Source organism: Melanerpes formicivorus, unplaced genomic scaffold (genome assembly GCF_026170545.1).
Source record: "Melanerpes formicivorus ecotype bairdi unplaced genomic scaffold, bMelFor1.0.p_v2 SCAF_3, whole genome shotgun sequence".
Taxonomy (NCBI): Eukaryota; Metazoa; Chordata; class Aves; order Piciformes; family Picidae; genus Melanerpes; species Melanerpes formicivorus.
In genome coordinates, this window is record NW_027142355.1 from 14,538,645 (window position 1) to 14,557,316 (window position 18,672).

Genomic DNA, 18,672 nt, shown 5'->3' on the forward strand with positions numbered 1-18,672 from the left:
CACATATGTTTTGTCACTTGCTCTTGTTTATCAGTTTGTTTGACATGTTCAGAAATACTGATAGACTAGGACATGATCTTTCTTTGCAGAAACTGCTGATTAGACCCTATCAGATAGTCTTTCAGGTATAATGGTGTTCTATTTTTAATGACTATTGAGGAGCTTGCCAGGCTTGTTGCTCTGCAGTTCCTTGCTTGGGTCACTCCAGAAAATTAAAAAAAATATAGGCTCAGCATTTGCCACTGTGTTCCTGTAGGAGAGTGGCTGTTACAAGAGACAGCAGCTTTTTCTGGCAGCTCAGCTTCATGCCTCAGCTGCTTCCAAAAACTTGCTGGATAACTATTTGTAGAACATGATGCATTAGGAGTGGTTTTCAACTTCCTGACTGTACCCATCGAGAACCACAACTCTGCTCTGCATTGCCTGGTGACAGAAAAACACATCTTCCTAAACACCAAGTCAGTACTTCCAATAGACAAGATTTATTGCAGGAAATTACTGGTAAGTTTAGAATAAAAAAGGAGGAGAAAAGGAGCTAGTGTTTTATTTCAAGGTGGCCACTTATATTTTTGGTTTGGGGTGTTCTTTTAAGTGTTTGCTAAGGAGAGCTGTTAGAGTGAGTCTAGAGGAGGGCCACAGAGGTGATCCAAGGGCTGGAACACTTCTGCTGTGAGACCAGGCTGAAGGAAGTGGGGTTGTTAAGCCTGGAGAAGAGGAGACTCCAGGAGAACCTTAGAGCTCCTTCAAATACCTGAAGGGATTCTACAGGAAGGATGGAGGGGTGCTTTTCTTAAGGATGTCTAGCAGTAGGACAAAGGGAATGGTTTGAAGTTGAGGGAGAGTCAGTTTAGACTGGATCTTAGGAAGAAGCTCTTCAGTATGAGGGATGGTGAGACTCTCAAATATGCTGCCCAGGCAGGTAGGTTGTGGATGCCTCCTCCCTGGGAGTGTTCAAGGCCAGGTTGGATGAAGCCTTGAGCAGCCGAGTCTAGTTGAGAGGTGTCCCTGCCTGTGGCAGGGAGGTTGTAATAGATTATCTCTGAGGTGCCTTCCAACCTAAGCCATTTACTGATTCCATGATAAATGAAAGAAATGTTTATGGATGTTCTATTCCCTAAAAAAATTGTTGCAGTTCTAAAAGCAGATGTATACAGGCAATACTCCAGGGATTTCTCTTTCTAAAATTAGAAATATATTTAATGGGATATGCATGTGTGTAATATTTGGTACAACCCCTTCCCCCCAACCTCCCCCTCAACCCTGGAATTACAAAGAGCTGAGCTTGAGATCAGCCATATACTATGTTTTATTTATCTTTTAAAAAAAGATGCAGTGTTTTTGTGCTGGCAGCTGTTCCTGCATTTGGATTAGTGGGAATTCTGTAAGTAACATCCCTCATAGGAAATAAGAGGCAAAATTAACTTGATTATAGTACCCTTTAAGGGCTTGATTATTTTCTACTTCATTAAACAGTAGAATGTGTTTCAATATTAGGAGCTTTTCGCTAATTAATAAACACTCCATCAGGCTCAGGAGTAAATTATGAGAAGTGTATGATACTGAACTTCTCAGGAGAGTCCTTCCCCCCCTTTTTTTTTGACAAGTAGGCTAACTATGAAATTGTGTCATGACACTTCTAATGTAACCAGTTATGTAACAAAATTAGGAAATTTGCGCAGGCCTTTAGGCTGAGAGCACAGATTCCAAAAATGGCTACAGCCGTTGCAACAACTGCACAGAGTGTTCTTCTCCCAGACCCTGAAATAAGGCTCAGAAGTCCTGGTGCCCAACATTTTGCTGCTATTTTGGACAGTGTGTAAATAAGTGGCAAAACGAGTATTCCTTGGGAGACAGTTTTTTTCAGTTTATCCCTCAGATACTGGGGTTTTCACTGTGGAAGTGAAGGTGGTTAAATCAAGCTTACTTCCCATCAGAACGTGACAACTGATTCATGCTGCGTGCTCTGTGCTGCAGCCGTGAGGGCTTCCTGCTTTGGATGGTGATAGAGGGCATGAGCTCACAAGGAAGAATAAAAATGCAGTGGCAGAAATGGTATAAGATAGTGCAGTTTGCAGGGAAAAATACGGAGGCCTGGGAAAGTATCTGTTTTTCAGTAACTGATACCTTACTGGAGGTGTTGGCAGGTATGGACATGCTGCCAAATGTCTGTCATGATAGATCACGTTGGGTACATCTGCGTTCATGAAGATGAGAGCTTGATGCACTACAGCCAGCATGGGGTCTGATTCATATTTTGGTTTTGGCCTGATAAAGTCCTCAAACAAACAACCAAACTCCCCAGACTGGTGCCAGGGCTGGCATCTTTTGGACAGTTGTTTAGGGGTGATCTTTTTTTTTTTTTTTTTTTGGTGGGGGGATTGTTTGTTAGTTTGGTTTTGAGATAGTGAAGAACAAGGTTTGATGATTCGTTCTCTCATGAGCAGCACCTTAGGACTGCTCCTGTCTGAGGTTAACAGTTGTTCTTTGGGGAAAACAAATATTTTATGCCTTTTAATTTACAATTTATCATGCTGTTCCTTTGGGAAAGCAACTATGTTAATTCCTTGTTGTTTGCAAACAATCATGACCTTGGATAGGCAGGCAGGAGCCTTGGATTGTGTGGCAGCAAGAGGATTTTTCATGCTGGCTGCTGTATGGTCCTTAGGTTAACAGTGTCTGATACTAATTTTCTTTTTTCTTTCCCTTTTGTTGCCAGCTTAAAGGAATGTGGTAAAACTTCCACTGAAAGGTGTGAACCTGGGAGTGACAAGTTTCTCATTTGCTTGTATACAATTTGCAATTCTGAAGTGCTGTTTTGAGAACAGGGATGCATAGATAAAGTACTTAAAGAGAACACTGAGTGCATTATGTAGTATTTGATGTTGCTTTTAAAAAAGGAAATGTATGTTTAAGGGTTTCTTTGTAATGCGCGTGGAAAGACTGAATCTTTTGAAACGTTGCTTCAAGGGTTTAATCTTGTACTTGGTGGCAGCAGCAGAACACCCTTAGATCTGAATATAGGAAGGATGGTGTGGTGGGTTTGAAATTCCCCCTAATGTTAAATTTTGCCAGACCAGCTCAGGTTGGAAACAAATGAAAGCTGTATTTACAAGCAAAACTATGATCTACAATGAAATGCAATGAATATGTACAAAACATACAGTATGTACAATTTATTAACAGCACAAGAACCTCCCTGGCCATCCACCAGAGGAGCTGCAACACCTTGTCCCTTCCTTGCCTCCTTTCCTACGCCCCTGTACACAAAAGGGACAAGAGAAAAGAGCAGAGAAGTTGTTGATACCAGTCGCAACAAAGCAGTGCAGCCAAGGTCAAGCACAAGCCAGTTAGTGAAGAAGCAAAAAAGAGAGGTTGTTTGCCAAACTTAATCTTATGGTAGCTACCTCTCCAATGGGATTGTTTAGAACTATCATTATTTTTCTTTTTACACTCAGTAGTGATTTATTTACATTTTACTACTTTCTGTTCAATATCTGTGGAAAACAACTTAAAGGCATAGCCTAAAAGTACTATAGATGGCTCTTGGTAAGTTTTATTGGTGTATCTGCATTACCTTGATACCTGTGTTGGTATCAATGGCAGAAGCAGCTTTTCAGTCAAGAGCAGATGCTTAATATGACTAAGCTGTTTATTTGGCTCATTTTAAACTAACTTAAAATATCAAACAGAAATATTGGCAATTTGATGTTAGCTTCTCTTTTGATGTTGAACCTAGAAAGTAGCGGATTTTTTTCCTCATTAAAGTTATTTTCTAGCTGTGCATCAGCAGGAATAATGTATTAAATGAGCTCATATGATGCAAATATTGCTACAAAGTTAGTAATTTAGGCCATAGGCTTTGCTATTCTGATTCATTGTCTCTTACTCTTCACAGCAGGAAATCTTAGTGAAATTATGCCTGTGATGATGAAACTGATGGAGGATCTAGCATAGTGGTAATACAGTTCTGTTTTGGAAAGGAGTTTAAATCAAGTTCTACCATTCTCATGCTTTATACAGCAACTTTTCAACCCGCCTTTAATTTGTTGGAAAGAAAAGTTTTTTCTAAGGTAATAAAAACTGATGGCATTTTTAAAAAATAAGCATCTGAGACAAATGTCACAGCTCTGCAATTTTACTCTTAATGATGTCTAGTGAACATGCCAACTTAACCATTCCGTGATCACGATGAGCGGAGAAGAACATTCACATCTTGACCCAACAGCTGGATGATATCCTGACTGTTCACATTAGGATTGTTGTAAAGGAAACAGATGCCTTGAATACTTAGTGATTCACAGTGTTTACAGGCAAGGAGAGCAACTATTAGCCTGTGGTTCCTTGCTTGTGTTTTAAATTGTATTCTCTTGCTAGTTGACACTGCTCAGACTTGTATATTCTTCCAAAAATTGTCATTTTTTGCTGTTGTCACTGCAAGCAGCACAGTTTTATTCTGAACTGTCAGAGTCCAGAATAACTTTTTCTGTAGATGGTCATTTGGAAATGTATGCATTGATGTCTGATTTGGGGCACCACACCCTGTGGATACAAATAAAATTTTAAACTATACTTACTTTGATTTTATTTAAATCCCTGGTATAGTATCTAATTCTATCTTGCTCAATAAGCACTGAACTGCTTGAATAAGCAGTTGACTCTCTGAAGACATCTAAATGAGGACAGACTGAAAGAGTTGGGGCTGTTCAGTCTGCAGAAGAGAAGGCTCCCAGGTGACTTGATTGTGGCCTCCCAGTATCTGAAGGGGGCCTACAGGAAGGCTGGGGAAGGACTTCTCAGGATCTCAGGTAGTGATAGGACTAGGGGGAATGGAATGAAGCTGGAGGTGGGGAGATTCAGGCTGGATGTGAGGAGGAGGTTCTTCACCATGAGAGTGGTGAAACCCTGGAATGGGTTGTCCAGGGAGGTGGTTGAGGCCCCGTCCCTGGAGGTGTTTAAGAGCAGGCTGGATGAGGCTCTGGCCAGCCTGATCTAATGTGGGGTGTCCCTGCCCATGGCAGGAGGGTTGGAACTAGATGATTCTTGTGGTCCCTTCCAACCCTGACTGATACTATGATACTATGAAATACAAATTTCTGTGGCTTTTGTAAAAATGCTCATTTGATTGCCAGGTGTAGAATGTACTTACTGAAAATTAAATATAATGATTCTCTGAAATGGAAAAGAAATAGCTGAGAAACCTCACTTCTGAATAGGGTCACCTGATCCAGGTAGTAATCATAGAATCAATAAGGTTGGAAAAGACCTCAGAGATCATCAAGTCCAACCTATCACCCAACACCTCATGACTAACTAAACCATGGCTTCAAGTGGCACATCCAATTCTTTTTTGAACACCTCTAGGGATGGTGACTTCACCACCTCCCTGGGCAGCCCATTCCAAAGGCTAACAACTCTTTCTGTGAAGAACTTACTCCTCACCTCGAGCCAAAACTTCCCCTGGTACAGCTTGAGACTGTGTATTTTTAGTCTTAAAGAAGTAATGAAGTTTTGATCAAACAATGTTGTTTGTGGTTCATAGTAGTAACTGTGAGTTTGATGGAATTACAATAAACATCTCTGCTAAATGTCTTTAAGCTATTGTGACCAAGCTTTTGTATTTGGCTGTTCTGTCAAATTGCTGAAGTTTGGAAGAATTTTTGTGTTACTTTTAAGGCTCCAACTAGTTTCAAAAGCTTGCTGTACAGGACATTGTACAAGTGAGTGTAAAAGCTGCTCCCTTCCCCAAACGCAAGTGTTTGATGCAGAACATGAAACATGGCTAGATGCAGAGAGGATGGGAGGAGAACAAGGCAGAAGGTTAGGCAGTGCTCTGGTGTGCTTTAGGATGTCAGCTGTTTTGGTTTGCTCACTTCAACCATTTGATGTTACTGATGTGCCTTAGAGCCCGGCTTGTACAGTCTGACCCCACAACCTATATCAGTACAAACTGCCAGCTGAAGAACAACTTATAGTTAATATAAGAGTTCTAAGATTGTTGCAGTGCTTAGTCTCCTGTCTAGGGGCTCAGTGGGCAGATAGCAGAAATCAGATTCAGAGCTGCAGCTTAACTGCTGTGAATTGTTCCCATCCATTTCTTACACAGATAAGTCAGGTTTAGGCCAAGTGTATTAAATGCATTATGCTATCTCAGAAAACCCCAGAGAATGACAACAACAAAAAATCCACAGACAAATCCCAGCCCCTTCAAGCAGAAACACTGTCCAGTAATAGTCAAAAAACCCTTTTTACCTTTAGTTTCAGTGCTGTCTCAGAAATTGTTGTGTATCTCTTGAGGAAAGTGTGTGATATTACCCTGTCGAGGCATTTTTACTTAGCACACCCAACCCCGCTAATGTCTTTTGTGACATCCATCTCATGATTTTGTCATATTTACTTTTGTAAGCATGATCTTTGCATATGCATATGGAAATATGTTCTAAACCCCACCAAAACAGACTCTATGGAAGTTAGAATGTAGAGTTTCTTAGAAAAAGCAAAACCCATGGGGAATCTAAATAACAAGTTTGTTGATAGCAATCAAATAAATTAATAATAAAACTACTCAATTGTAATGGGTTTATAGTTTTGTGACATAACTATTCCCTGAGGCAAAGAGGTTTTGAGTGAATTGGACAACTGCTGTGAAATAAGATTGTTGCCTTTAAAATGCCTCATCCAGTTGTAGTCGTATCTGACACAGCTGGAAGTCTTGGATTCATAGGGTAGCACTGGTTTCCTGGAAAACCACTGACTTTGGAGAGAGAGATCAGGTTCATGTAGGTGTTAAGGAAAAGGTTTCTGTGCATGTTCAACATCAGTTCTTTATTGCCCATAATGAGTTTCTCCAACCTTTTTCTCATCCTGCAATGATGATGGTAGGGAGCAAGGTGTATTGTGTGTGAGAGAGGAGGCTGGTTTAAAAGAAATGAGGAGGAGTTCAAGGGTCCTCCAACATGCATTCACAAAGGAAGGGAAGATGATAGTTACAAGTGTGGTCAAAATCTTTATGGCACCCTTCCCACATTGGCACCTCTGTGAGCAGTGGAAATGCTTAATGCTTTTGCGGTGACTGTGCTGTGCAGGTCATGCTACGTGTGAGGGCTATGTATGGCTAAAGGGTTTATGTGGCTTTGAGTCCATAGTCCAGTGTAACAAAAGATTTTAAGTTTACTTAAACTGGTTTTCAAATAAGAGGGCAAATCCTGCTTTGTGTGGGCTGTGTGTGGGCAAGAAAGAAGGATAACCTGTCTATGTAGTATGGCAAGTCATATCAAAAGCTCTGCTGGGCTCCATGATTTGTGTGGTAGAATTATTTTTACATCTGTTGTGCCAATGAGCTCTTAGTAACTGATAGTTGCTCTTGGGAAAAGTGCTACTATGATCAGAAACAAATAGTCAGAAACAGTTGCAGATTTTGAAACACTCATAGCTGCCAGCTTCAATGGCCTTGATGTGGCTTACATGATTGTATTATAAACAGTGGGAAAATTGCAGTGTTCATTTGTTCAGTTGCAGCAGACCTCAGTGTCCTGTTATTTCTGAAATTTGTTAATGAGTGTCTAAGCTCTCTGAGACATTTATGTTGTGTTGTCATTTTATCTGGACTTGTCTGAAGGATATTGGAGCTACACTGTTAGAAATCTTAAAACTAGTTCTTTCGAGGTATTTGATTTCTTTTTGAAAGAGCTTTCTGAAACATGAAAATGTGTGGCATTATGTTTCTTAGAAATCCTCAGGAGCTGTTACAAAGTCAGTCTATTTTCTTTAGGTTTGTATTACAGTGTATATGATACACATCCAAACTTACTAAATACAGTATATTTAGAGTGGTGCAGTGTGTTAAATAAGAGTACATCCATAGTGAGTCAGGGAAGACTGAATAAACAGATGCCAGTGCAGAACCAAGGCGCTTGGTCACCCTTTCAGAGAAATGTCTTGGAAGGTTAGGGCTTTTGGAAACAGACTATTTGTGATTTTTCATACAAACAGCTGTTATGATCAGGTAATCTCTGCTTTTTTTTCTTTAACTTTGACAATTTGGGTGCCACCTGATGTATGCTAAAGTGTCATGAGTTACTCTAATGCTTAGGCATTTCATAAGGACACCTTTATTTTACTCACTTGCACAGTTTCAGTTTCCATCTCATCTGCTGAACATTTTTTCCTTTGCCTTCCTTATCTATGCAAATGCTGTGAAAAAATGTGTTATCTATTTCTTTGTTCTAAAGATAAAGATTGCCTTTGATCTTTCAGTATAAAAACTGCCTACAAAATAATAATTCCTGTTCCCCTTTAATGAAGAAATATAAGATGCAGTATTGTTGATATTGACAGCATTATGATAAATGTGAGATGTTAATCACACATTTTTGCTGGGGAAGATTGATCTTGGAGGAGTACTTGATGCAAAGTTTAGGGGCTAAACTGCCACTTCTCACAACTGCTAAGGACCCACAGAGATTGCTGAGACCAGTTCTTGGCTTCTCGGTACAAGAGAGAGATGGACATACTAGAAAGAATACAACAAAAGGCTTCAGAGATGGTGAAGGACTGGAGCATCTCAGCTATAAGGAAAGGCTGAGAGACATGGGACTGTTCAGCCCCGAGAAGATAAGGCTCAGTGTGCTTTCATCAATGTATATAAATACCTGAAGGGAGGGTGCAAAAAGGGCAGTTGTGGAGCCTCCATGTTTGGAAGTATTCAAAAGCCATCTAGACATGAGCCTGGGCAACCTCCAGACCTCCCTGCCAACCTCAAGCCTTCTGTGAAACTGTGTGTGTGAAGTTCTTTTAAGAGCTCTGGTGTTGATTTTTACTAGTTATGCTTGATTCTGGAATTGTTCAGGTAGTACATTTGAAGAACTTGTTTAACACTTTGAAGATACTTACATTGTTTACAAAAGCCTTTGCATAATTTATTAGGAATTTATAGCTGTATAGATTTGAATAGGAGTTTTCCTTGCATGTTAAATGCACAGTGAAGTTATTTAAAAATAACATTTTGTAAATGTTGACTGTGAGGTAGTGCTGCAAATGTGGGCTTTTACCATCTGATATGAAAACATCACATCTAGTGTGGCATGCCCCACTGTTTGGTTTGGTTTTTAACTGAACTTGAGTATGGCTGCTTTGTTCATATACATATAATTTTAAAGGGAATCAGATGAAAATTTAATAAACACAGATATATTCAACTTTTTTTTTTGGGTGAATATTTTAACAGGTTCTTTTAAAATTCCTTCTTTTCTTCCACTGCTGCTTCCTGCCTTAATTTACAGTTTGAAATGTGGGAACTAAACTGATTTAGCTGTTACTAATCCATTAATACTGGAAGTAATCAATTTGTGAACTATTTGATATTGGGTTTAGTGATATTACACTCATATCTGAAAGAACTTGTATATTATTATCAAATGTATGGAAAGGATTCTATGATTTTGTAAGGATTCTACAGAATCTCCACTATGAGAGAATATTTGAAATTTTGGTAGAAATCCAGTAATTACAAATCTAATACTTTATTTTTTCCCTGAACTAACCCTATTTGACTGATTACATGAAAAAAAAACCCAAAACAACAAAACCCTTTAGAATTACCTTTCAAGGTAGGAATGTTTTATGTAGCCTCAACATTTGGGCTACACATTTTTCTTGTGTGTGGTGGGGTTTTTCTTCACATCGAAACTAATGACAGTGACATCAAAGATTAATACTACTGCTGTTTGCTGCCATTGAAACCAACACGCCACTCTTGTTTTCCTCCTTTTGAGTTTTAGTCTACTGTTTTAATGACTGTATTCATTTTATAATTAGTGGAGTTCATGCCACTCTTGTTTTTTCCCCTTTTGACTTGAGTTTTAGTCTGCTGGTTTTGTGACTATTAATTCTATAATTAGTGGAGATATAGCACTGATATTTAAAAAAAAAAATAATATTTTATTTTCTTTGTCTAACAGTCTGAATGAAATTTTCTTGCATTTTATAACACATTTATTCCTGACCTTTAGAATGCTGTGCTGTGGTAATAACTAGATTTGTATTACTGCAGATTTGCAGGTTTTTTCTTTGCTTAGAGGAGAACCCCCAGACTTTTACTAGAACAGTAGAGGTGAGATATAAAATAAATGGAACTGTTTTGGGCTTTGCAGGGAGTGTTTTTACATCATGTGTGTTGGCCTTTGTAGGGAAGGTGGAAGTAAAGTTCTGTCTTTTTCTGTTAACAGCCTAAAATGCCTGTGTGAATTCAGTGGAATAAATGGCGTCCAAAGTAACTGATGCTATAGTTTGGTACCAGAAGAAGGTAAGCTTTCATTTTGTTTTTATGGTGGCTTTACAAAAAGTTGACTATGTTTTATATGTGAAGTATAATAAACATAAACCACTACTGCATTATTGGTTAGCAGTGTGTGAGAGTGAGGAGCTTGAAACTTCCCTTTCCTCCTGAAAGTAAATAGTTACCATCTCTAATGAAATATAGTAGTGTTGAGAACTCCTCACTCCTTTGGCTGTTTGTGCTGTGGAAGTCAAAGGAAGAACATTTTTGTTCTCAGAATATTAATTCACATATATATATTGTTTCTGTAGAACATAATTGAAAACTTGTATTTAAGTGGAAATGAAGAACTGAAATGCATTTTCTGTCATTAAAAAGGAAGTGTTTTAATTCATACCCAAAAGTGATAGGCTAGGGCTTTTTAGGAGTTCATTAGAAAAAAAACCCTCAAAGCAAAAAAAAAAGCAGCTTGGGGGAGGAGGAAAAAGGTCTCACTTGGAGGTACATAGTTCCAGTATCACCTGTATCTTTTGGTTCCTGTTTGTATGTAGAAATAGTTATATTTCTTCCTAATTTATCTTTTTGACAATTTCAAATCATCCTCTGTATGCCAGTTTGCTTATTGAGGTAAATTGCTTTGTAAAAGCTGAAAAGTATGCTTCTTTACTAAGAAATAAGATCTGGTGATTCCCTCCCACCCCCTTCACTCTCCATGATTTAGGAAGTTTCTATGAGTTATTGTTAACTTCGGGCCTATGGCTATCTTTTTGAGAGGATGTGTCTTGTCCTTAGGAGAAATATGACAACAGTCCTCAAAACAGAAATTCTGATTAACTTCTAGCTAAGCAACAGCTGATTTCTAGAAACAAGACAATACTGGTGTGCTTTGCTGAGTTCTCTACAACTGAATTAAAGATACAGTTGCAAAGCAGAAAAGTGAACTTTGCTGACTTAATTTATATCAAGCATGCAATTATGTACTAAAAACCTGAATATGTCTTCAGAATTTAGTGAAGTTTTTGTTTTTGTTTTTGGGTTTTTTTTTGTACTGTGTACTCACTCGTATCTCAAACTTCATTAAAAGTTGGGTTTTTTTAAAAGTTATCAGTGGAATTGCCTTGTGATTTTTGAACCATTTCTTGACTACAGGTCCAATCACAATTTTTAAGGATTTGGAGGATGACTTGTAGAAGATTTAGTGTATCAAAATTCAGTGCAGGATCTTTTAGAAGGGGAAAGTGATGTTGCTTTTACCCACTTCCACTTAGTCTCTCATAAATGTCATTCACTTACACTGTCATACTGGGAATAGAAGCACACTCTGTGTGTGTATTGGGTCTCGCCAGGACCTCGTGTTTCTGAGTCTCTTGATGCAAGAAAGGGTCTGCAGTGTCCATAAATCTTTAGGGAAGGTCATCCTTGTTACCTGCTTTTCTTTTTCAAGTATGTCTGTTTCCCTGTTGGTCATATAGGGAAAACAACGCCAGATAGGATAGGCTCCAGTCAACACTCTCCTGATGTTAGGAAGACAGGATTCTCTGCTGATGGGTCCCTGTGCTCATCTTACAGAGGGCAGGCCTTCTGGTCTTGATATTAACAACCCATTCCTCAGTTTTACTTTTCCCAGGGCACTGTTCCTAACAGGATTAGTTATTTTCAGCACAGGTCATTCTTTTAACCCTTGTTATTGGTGTTTTTTTGGTGGTTTGAAATTTTTGTGTGTGGGTGGGTTTTGTTTGTTTCTTTTGTGGGTGTTTGGTTGGGTTTTTTCCCCCAGAGCTTTCATGCATGCTTCCACTTACTTAATTCATAGCATCAACAATATTTCTTCTGCAAGTCCCTAGGCTTTTAAAAGAGAGGGCTGCTCATGATGCCTTTATGGCAAGGAGTTTCAATGATGTGACGTTGTTACTTCATCAAAGACTGGACTGTCTTCAGGAGGGATAAGATCCTGTATAAAGCAGATATCAATCTTTTCCCTTGTGTGAACAGCATTTAATTGCAATCCACATGTGGAGTGGGGTTGGCCAAATGAGCAGGCTTTTCTTCTTTTGGTATGAGGAAGTGGAGTTTTTATTTTGGGACAAATGGCTGCCTTGCAGAAATGTGGCATCTCCTACAAATGTTCATGCTAATTGGACTGTTATTTCTTGGGTCCCATTTATTGAAGTTTCTCCTGGACAATGCAGATAGGAATGAACATTGTAGTGTGGTGCGTGATTCTTTTGTAGGACCATCTAGGCTTTTCAATGTTGCTGATTTTTATTTATTTAAATATTACATGGTACAGTATGTTTTTTTTTTTCCCCCCTGGATTTTTTGCTGGCACTGCAAACTGGGGAACAGAGAGAGCTATGCTAGTGGTTAGTGGCTACCAGACTATTTTTGGTCATTTTTGCTAGACTTCCATTCTGTGATTGCTTATGCTGGCAAAATGCTGAACTGGTGGTTGCTTTCAGTTTCAGATTGTCAGTGTTCAGAGTTGTCAGTGCTGTCCCAGTTACTTTTTAGATCTACTGATTTCACACAACTGTGACTGAAATTCCAAGTGGAGATCAATCAAAGCTTGTCACATTCTAGCAGTAAAATGTTGTTTCTGGAGCAAGAGAGAACCAGGATTTCAGTCAGTATGAAGTATTAATGTGGGGGAGTACTTTTACATTAATGAATTGGTGTATGAATGCCCTAAAAAAGGAACATGATGAACTTCCTGATATTTCTAGTCATATTATAAAGAAGAAAAATATATTTGAATAGGTGGAGGCTGCATAAGAAATATTGAACAGGTAACTTTCTGTGTTTCTTTATTTTCACTTTTAATGTATTTTTGTATGTATTTGTTGTGTGTATCTCTACTGAGTTTCAGAGGTCTGTCATTTTCTCTAAACCAAGGCATTTTTGTATTTCTTTAAAATGGAATTCAAGTTAAGCAGTTGATCTTTTCCAACCCTACTTTAGGCAAGTTTTCCAGACACCTAGTTTACTTATATGAGTCATACTATTGTCTGAAATTGAGCTCCACACACCAGGATGATTTAGTAATGTGCTTAACTGTTTAAAAGGTCAGACCTTGTATTATGTAAACTTGTTTGTTGTTGAAATCGATGTACTCTGCTTTTAGTGCTTCAGAGCTCTTGATTACTGTCCTGCAAAAGTAGTCTCATAAATTCTTAGTTATTTTCAGTCTGACTGTAGGATTTCAGGTACTTGTTGGAGTCGTAAGATTGCATGGACACAGCTTTGCTGCTTCCACTGGTAGCTTATAGTTCCCAGCTGGTATGAATATTTTGCAAGGTATGAAATCCAACAGATAAATCCTGCTCTGTAGGAAGCAACATAAAGTAAAGCTCTGCTGTGTTGCTGGGTGCTGAGGTATTTGTGTCAGACAGGGTTTGTCTAGCTTGTTTTCAACATGTTCTGCTGCACGGGTTCTTGCAATAAGAGGGTGTGGCAGAGGTTGACTGCATGGCACTCTGGAATAGGCTGAGGGAGCTGGGGTTGTTCAGCCTAGAAAAGACTCCCAAGAGACCTAATAGCAGCCTTTCAGTACCTGAAGGGGGCCTACAAGAAGGCTGCAGAAAGACTGTTTCCAAAAGCCTGGAGTAATAGGATGAGTGGCAATGGTTTGAAATTAGAAAAGAGGAGATTTACATTGGATGTTAGGAACAAATTCTGTACCATGAGGGTGGTGGAACTGCAATGGATTGCCCAGGGAGGTAGTGGAAGCCCCTTCTCTGGAGGTATTCAAGATCAGGCTCAACAAGGCTCTGAGCAACCAGCTCTAGTGGACTGCAGGGGAGCTGGACCTTTGGAGGTCCCTTCCAACCCAAACCTGTGGGTCCTAGGCAGCTTCGGGTCCTTTACTTTGGTCCTTGACAGCTACCAAGCTACTGTTCACACGTATACACTTTGTTAGTTAATACCCTTACGACTATGTGTATTTACCAGAATACTGAACTTGGTTTGGATTGGAAATTGATTAGTTTTGCAGAGAAAAACATCAGAATGTTTCCTCTGAAAACATCTGACACCTCCACAGTTATTTTAAACAATTTCATTATCTTGATGGTGTACCTTTCTGATACCAATAGTTTATACATACTTGAAGTATTGCCTCAGTAACTGATGCTATAAATAATGAAATTGGGAATAATCTTATATACTGCTTGGATTGCTTGTAACTTAAGCTTTTTGCATTAATGTCTTCTAATTTCTTGCAAATTGTACAGATAATAGTAGATGTGAAATTTTTGGTCTACTTTCCAGTTTGGAGACTATATATAAATTTACCTTAATGACTTTCTGTTTTCTAGTCCTCACAGAAGCCTTGCTATTAAAATGGGGAACTTGCAAATTTGGTAGTGATAGTGCAGGAGTGAATTATTTTGTCTCTTCTCTTGGGGATCATTGTGGGGGAAGGCAGAATGGAGCTTAATGAATTGAACCCAAATCCTGCACCTGACTGCCTATCAGTTACCTCTGCTAATGCAGCCTTACACTGTTCTGGGTGCCCCTTGGGTATGGCTGTTAAAGGGCACAATAAAACAAATGAGATATTATCTCTCTCATTGTTTTAAAGGGCAAAATTAGAGTTCTAATTGCTTTGCTTGAGATCTATAATAGTCAGTGTTTTACAGCTCACTAGTCCAAGATTAAGCTTGCCAAGTTAATAAAGAAGCAAATAATAATAAAAAATAATCCCTGAAAGCACCTGGTTTCCTTTTTGGCCCTGAATTTATGTGGTGTGTTGGTGATCCTGACACCAGAGCCTGTTTTTGCCAAGTCGTCAGGCTGTATGACCTAAAACTTGAACGCTGAAACTGCATCACTTCAAAAAGGTCCCGTCAAGTATCAAAATTTGACAAGTGTTGGAGCTGCCTATTTTTGAAAGCACTGAGGAAAAAACCCACAAATATTTAGAAGAGCTTTCTTCCACATAGTGCTGGGTTTGGGTACTTAAGTTGTCACCTGACCAAATGGTAGTGATCACCTTCAGCACCTTGTTTTGGTAAGACAAAACTCAGATTTCTGAATCTTGCACAAAAGAGGCTCAAAAACTGTCTCTGTGGCCATTGAATTGTTTCATTATGCCTCATGAAACTATAACCTCTTCACAAGGGATCTGGTGGATATTTCAGCCACCCAGATGAATGCGCTGGCCTAAGGAAAGTGTGCCACTCGAGTTGTAATGCTGGAAAAAATGCTGAATTTTTAGTTGTCGTCAGGGAATTGTACTGAACAATGAGGCTGCAGAGTGGATTTATTTTCCCAGTTAGATCTTGAAGCAGTGTGCAAGTAAATAATCATTTTAAAAACAGTGTTGCAGAGGTCTTTTAAATCCTTAGCACTTGGGGAGTAACTGGGCTGTGTAGTCAGTGGGTCAAGGGAAGGGATTATTACCCTCTCTTCAACTCATGGAAGTCATCATCTAGGGCACTGATTCCAGGGCTCTCTGGTACAAGACAGACATTGGCATTCCTTGACAAACCCAGTGGAGGGCCACCAGGATTTTCATGAAGCTGAAGCATGTGATGTATAAACAGTCTGAGAGATCTGGTTTGCTCAGTCTTGAGAAAAGAAGGCTAAGGCGAGATCTTATCACAACTAACTGAAAGGAGGTTGAAGTGAGGTCTTTTCTCCCTAGTAACAAGTGATAGGACAAGAGAAAATGGCCTCAAGTTGCACCAGGGGAAGTTTAAACTGGTTATTAGAAGAAACTTCCTGATTGAAACGGTTGTCAAACACTGGAATTGACTCCCCAGGGAGGTGGTTGAGTTACCATCTGTGGATGAATTTGAAAGAGGTGTAGATGTTCTAAGGGACCTAATCATAAAATTGTTTAACATAAAGTTTGCCCGGCATGGAGACACAACCCCAAAAAGGCTATGAAATGACTGATCTTTGGAGGTGTTTGTATCCCTACTGGATAAGTCCTTGATCAGTCTGCTGTAAGGACCTGCTTTGCACAGGAGGTTGGGTTAGATGACCCAGAATCTTTGTGGTTCTGTGATGCCTTTAGTTTGCAATTTGAAGAGAAGTAAACATTATCATAAGTGATTGCAATTAATGGCAGAGATGAAATCTTATTCAGTTTGTGCTGCTTTTTAGACTTTGCTCTGTAGTCTTCTTAAGCTGAAGAAATGATACCTGAAGTACCCCTACTGTCCAGTTCATGCAACTAGGAGATGGTGACATGAAGTAGTTCCTATACTCTCATTTAGTTTAGCCTGCAAACTGTTACCAACTCTTTTTATGTCTATGATTGTCCTTTATGTTTAATTGTGCAATGAAAAATATGTTAAGTGTTTTTAGTAGATATGCTGAAATCTGCAAACCCTTACTCAGGCCAATAAATAGGGAAGTAAAGAGTGATACAGAAAAACTATTAAGACATAGTTGTTAAGTATTTAATCATGTATAACTGTACTCTGAAAGGAACAGTACATTTAAGTAAGCTTTGGCAAAATCATTGTTCAGTGAAGTGGCTGAAAGGCCACAGTTATTGCCAGAATGAGTTGCGATTGAGACTATCAGAATAAGGAAGTCTTAAAAGTGCTGATTTGCTTCCTTTGACTCTGCATAGTTTGTTTTAGCTCTCCCTCTGGAGCTGATAAGGGAGAGGAATCCCAGACTCTTTCAGTAATCAGAGGTAACAATTCAGCAGTCATAAATGGAAAGCCCTGCACTTCAGAATATACAACTTCAACCTCTTCTGTGCCCTTCCTTTTTTGGCTAAAAGTTACTGAATTTCACTATCAGCAGACATTGCACAACTATTATATAGTGAATTAGGATATATAGCTTTAACCCCTTCTGTGCCCTCCCTTATTTGGCTAGTTACTAAATTAGTAAAAAAGGGACTAAATTACTAAATAGCACACAATTATTTTATAGTGATTTCTGTCTGTGGCTTATTAGCTAAGTTTGTCTTAGGTTAGCTTGTAATAATCATCCTAGCAGCAGACATCTGTACCGACAGAGAAAACTGTACTGCTGAGCTACTAGATCATTGCCTTTGCTGCAGTGGGGATCAGTTTATGTAAAGAATAAAATGGAGCTTAAAGTAACTTTTAATGACCCTGTTCTAAGTTTTGAGAAAATGTGGAATTCTATGCCTAATATCTGAGACTATATACTTAAACATAAACACAAAACAAGAGGCATTTAAAAAGATATATACATTTTTATATACATAATATTATTATTTTTTACCTATTAATATATAAAATCATGTGTGTGTTTGAAGAATATTTGACTGTAGAAGTTAGTAAAGCATATTAGGTAATATTTTAATGAGGTGTTAAAGTCTTAGTTTCTTTTGTGGCCAGTCCAAGGAAGCAGCTTTGTTTTTTTATTTACCGAGCTCTGTATCTTTGATCTTTTGGCTTTGTAACACTATTGTGATGTTGCTTGTAAAAGTGTTTAGAGGTTTTAAAGAGCAAAGCTGAGTATGCAGGTTTCATTATTGCTAGACATTAAAGTTTTAATATCCAGCAGGAAGTACTGTGTATTCTTAGGATTATAATCTTTGCTAGTCGTCTTGGGCATAAATTATAAATGGCTCCTGAAATATTGATTGATTCCATTAGAATCAGAAGGCCTTGTGAGTATTGGGCTACAGGTTGATAGCATCACTGCATTAGCTTAAAGTGACTATCAGTGTCATTCACAAAGCTCAAATTCAATCTTGATGCACATATGGCTTGTTATGAGCAACACACCAGGAAGAAGGACCTAGGCAGTACAGAAACCCTTCACACTGGGCTTTACTGGAAACAAAAGTTAGCTGTATTTTCAGTAGTTTGAACTTTTTTCTTTGTCTAATTAAGGTTACAAACCCAGACTGTGTAGGTGCCAAACAAATTTTAGAAAAAGAAAAGTGATGAAGTGCTTTCTGAGATGTTAGATTGGGAAGGAGTAAGTGCAGTTATTTTAGGTAATATCAAGAGGTGCACATTTCCCTGAAAACCAGAAAGTGTTGAGGAGTCTGCACTGAAAGAGGCTCTCCAATTTATTTACTGTTTCAGTAAAGAGCTATCTTTATCAGGGGCGTTTAGGCAGATGTGCCGTGCCATGCCAAGTCACACATGAAGTTAGATTTCTTTTAACAATTGTTTGTGGGGAAACTTCTTTCCTAGGAAACCTATTTGAAAGTTCATTATGCTTGGTTAATTTAGGATGCTAAGACCTCAATTCTCCATTGTGAGAGTTTTCCTTCTTTGCATGTAATGCTTTGTATGCTGAAAACATTAATAGCTTCTTGGAGAATTGTTGTTATTTCTTCACATACATATAAAGGAATGGAACTTCTTTCATCTTCTTTACTCAGTGTTTACTGAGGCATGCTGCCTTGAGAACTGAACATGTCAGAGGTAACAGTTCTGGATAGCCTGGAGAGA

The 18,672-nt window shown here is 38.7% G+C and overlaps 1 protein-coding gene across 7 annotated transcripts in view; it reads left to right on the forward strand.

Annotated features, from left to right (window-relative positions):
* Positions 1-18,672, forward strand: part of PHTF2 (putative homeodomain transcription factor 2) — a 70,854-nt gene that overhangs the window by 6,798 nt on the left and 45,384 nt on the right. For all 7 annotated transcript variants that reach the window (XM_068167496.1, XM_068167508.1, XM_068167491.1 and 4 more), the window contains exon 2: positions 10,224-10,300. In XM_068167496.1, coding sequence (XP_068023597.1) covers positions 10,256-10,300 — 45 coding nt within the window. In that variant the 5' untranslated portion in view covers positions 10,224-10,255. The remainder of the gene's footprint in view (positions 1-10,223; positions 10,301-18,672) is intronic.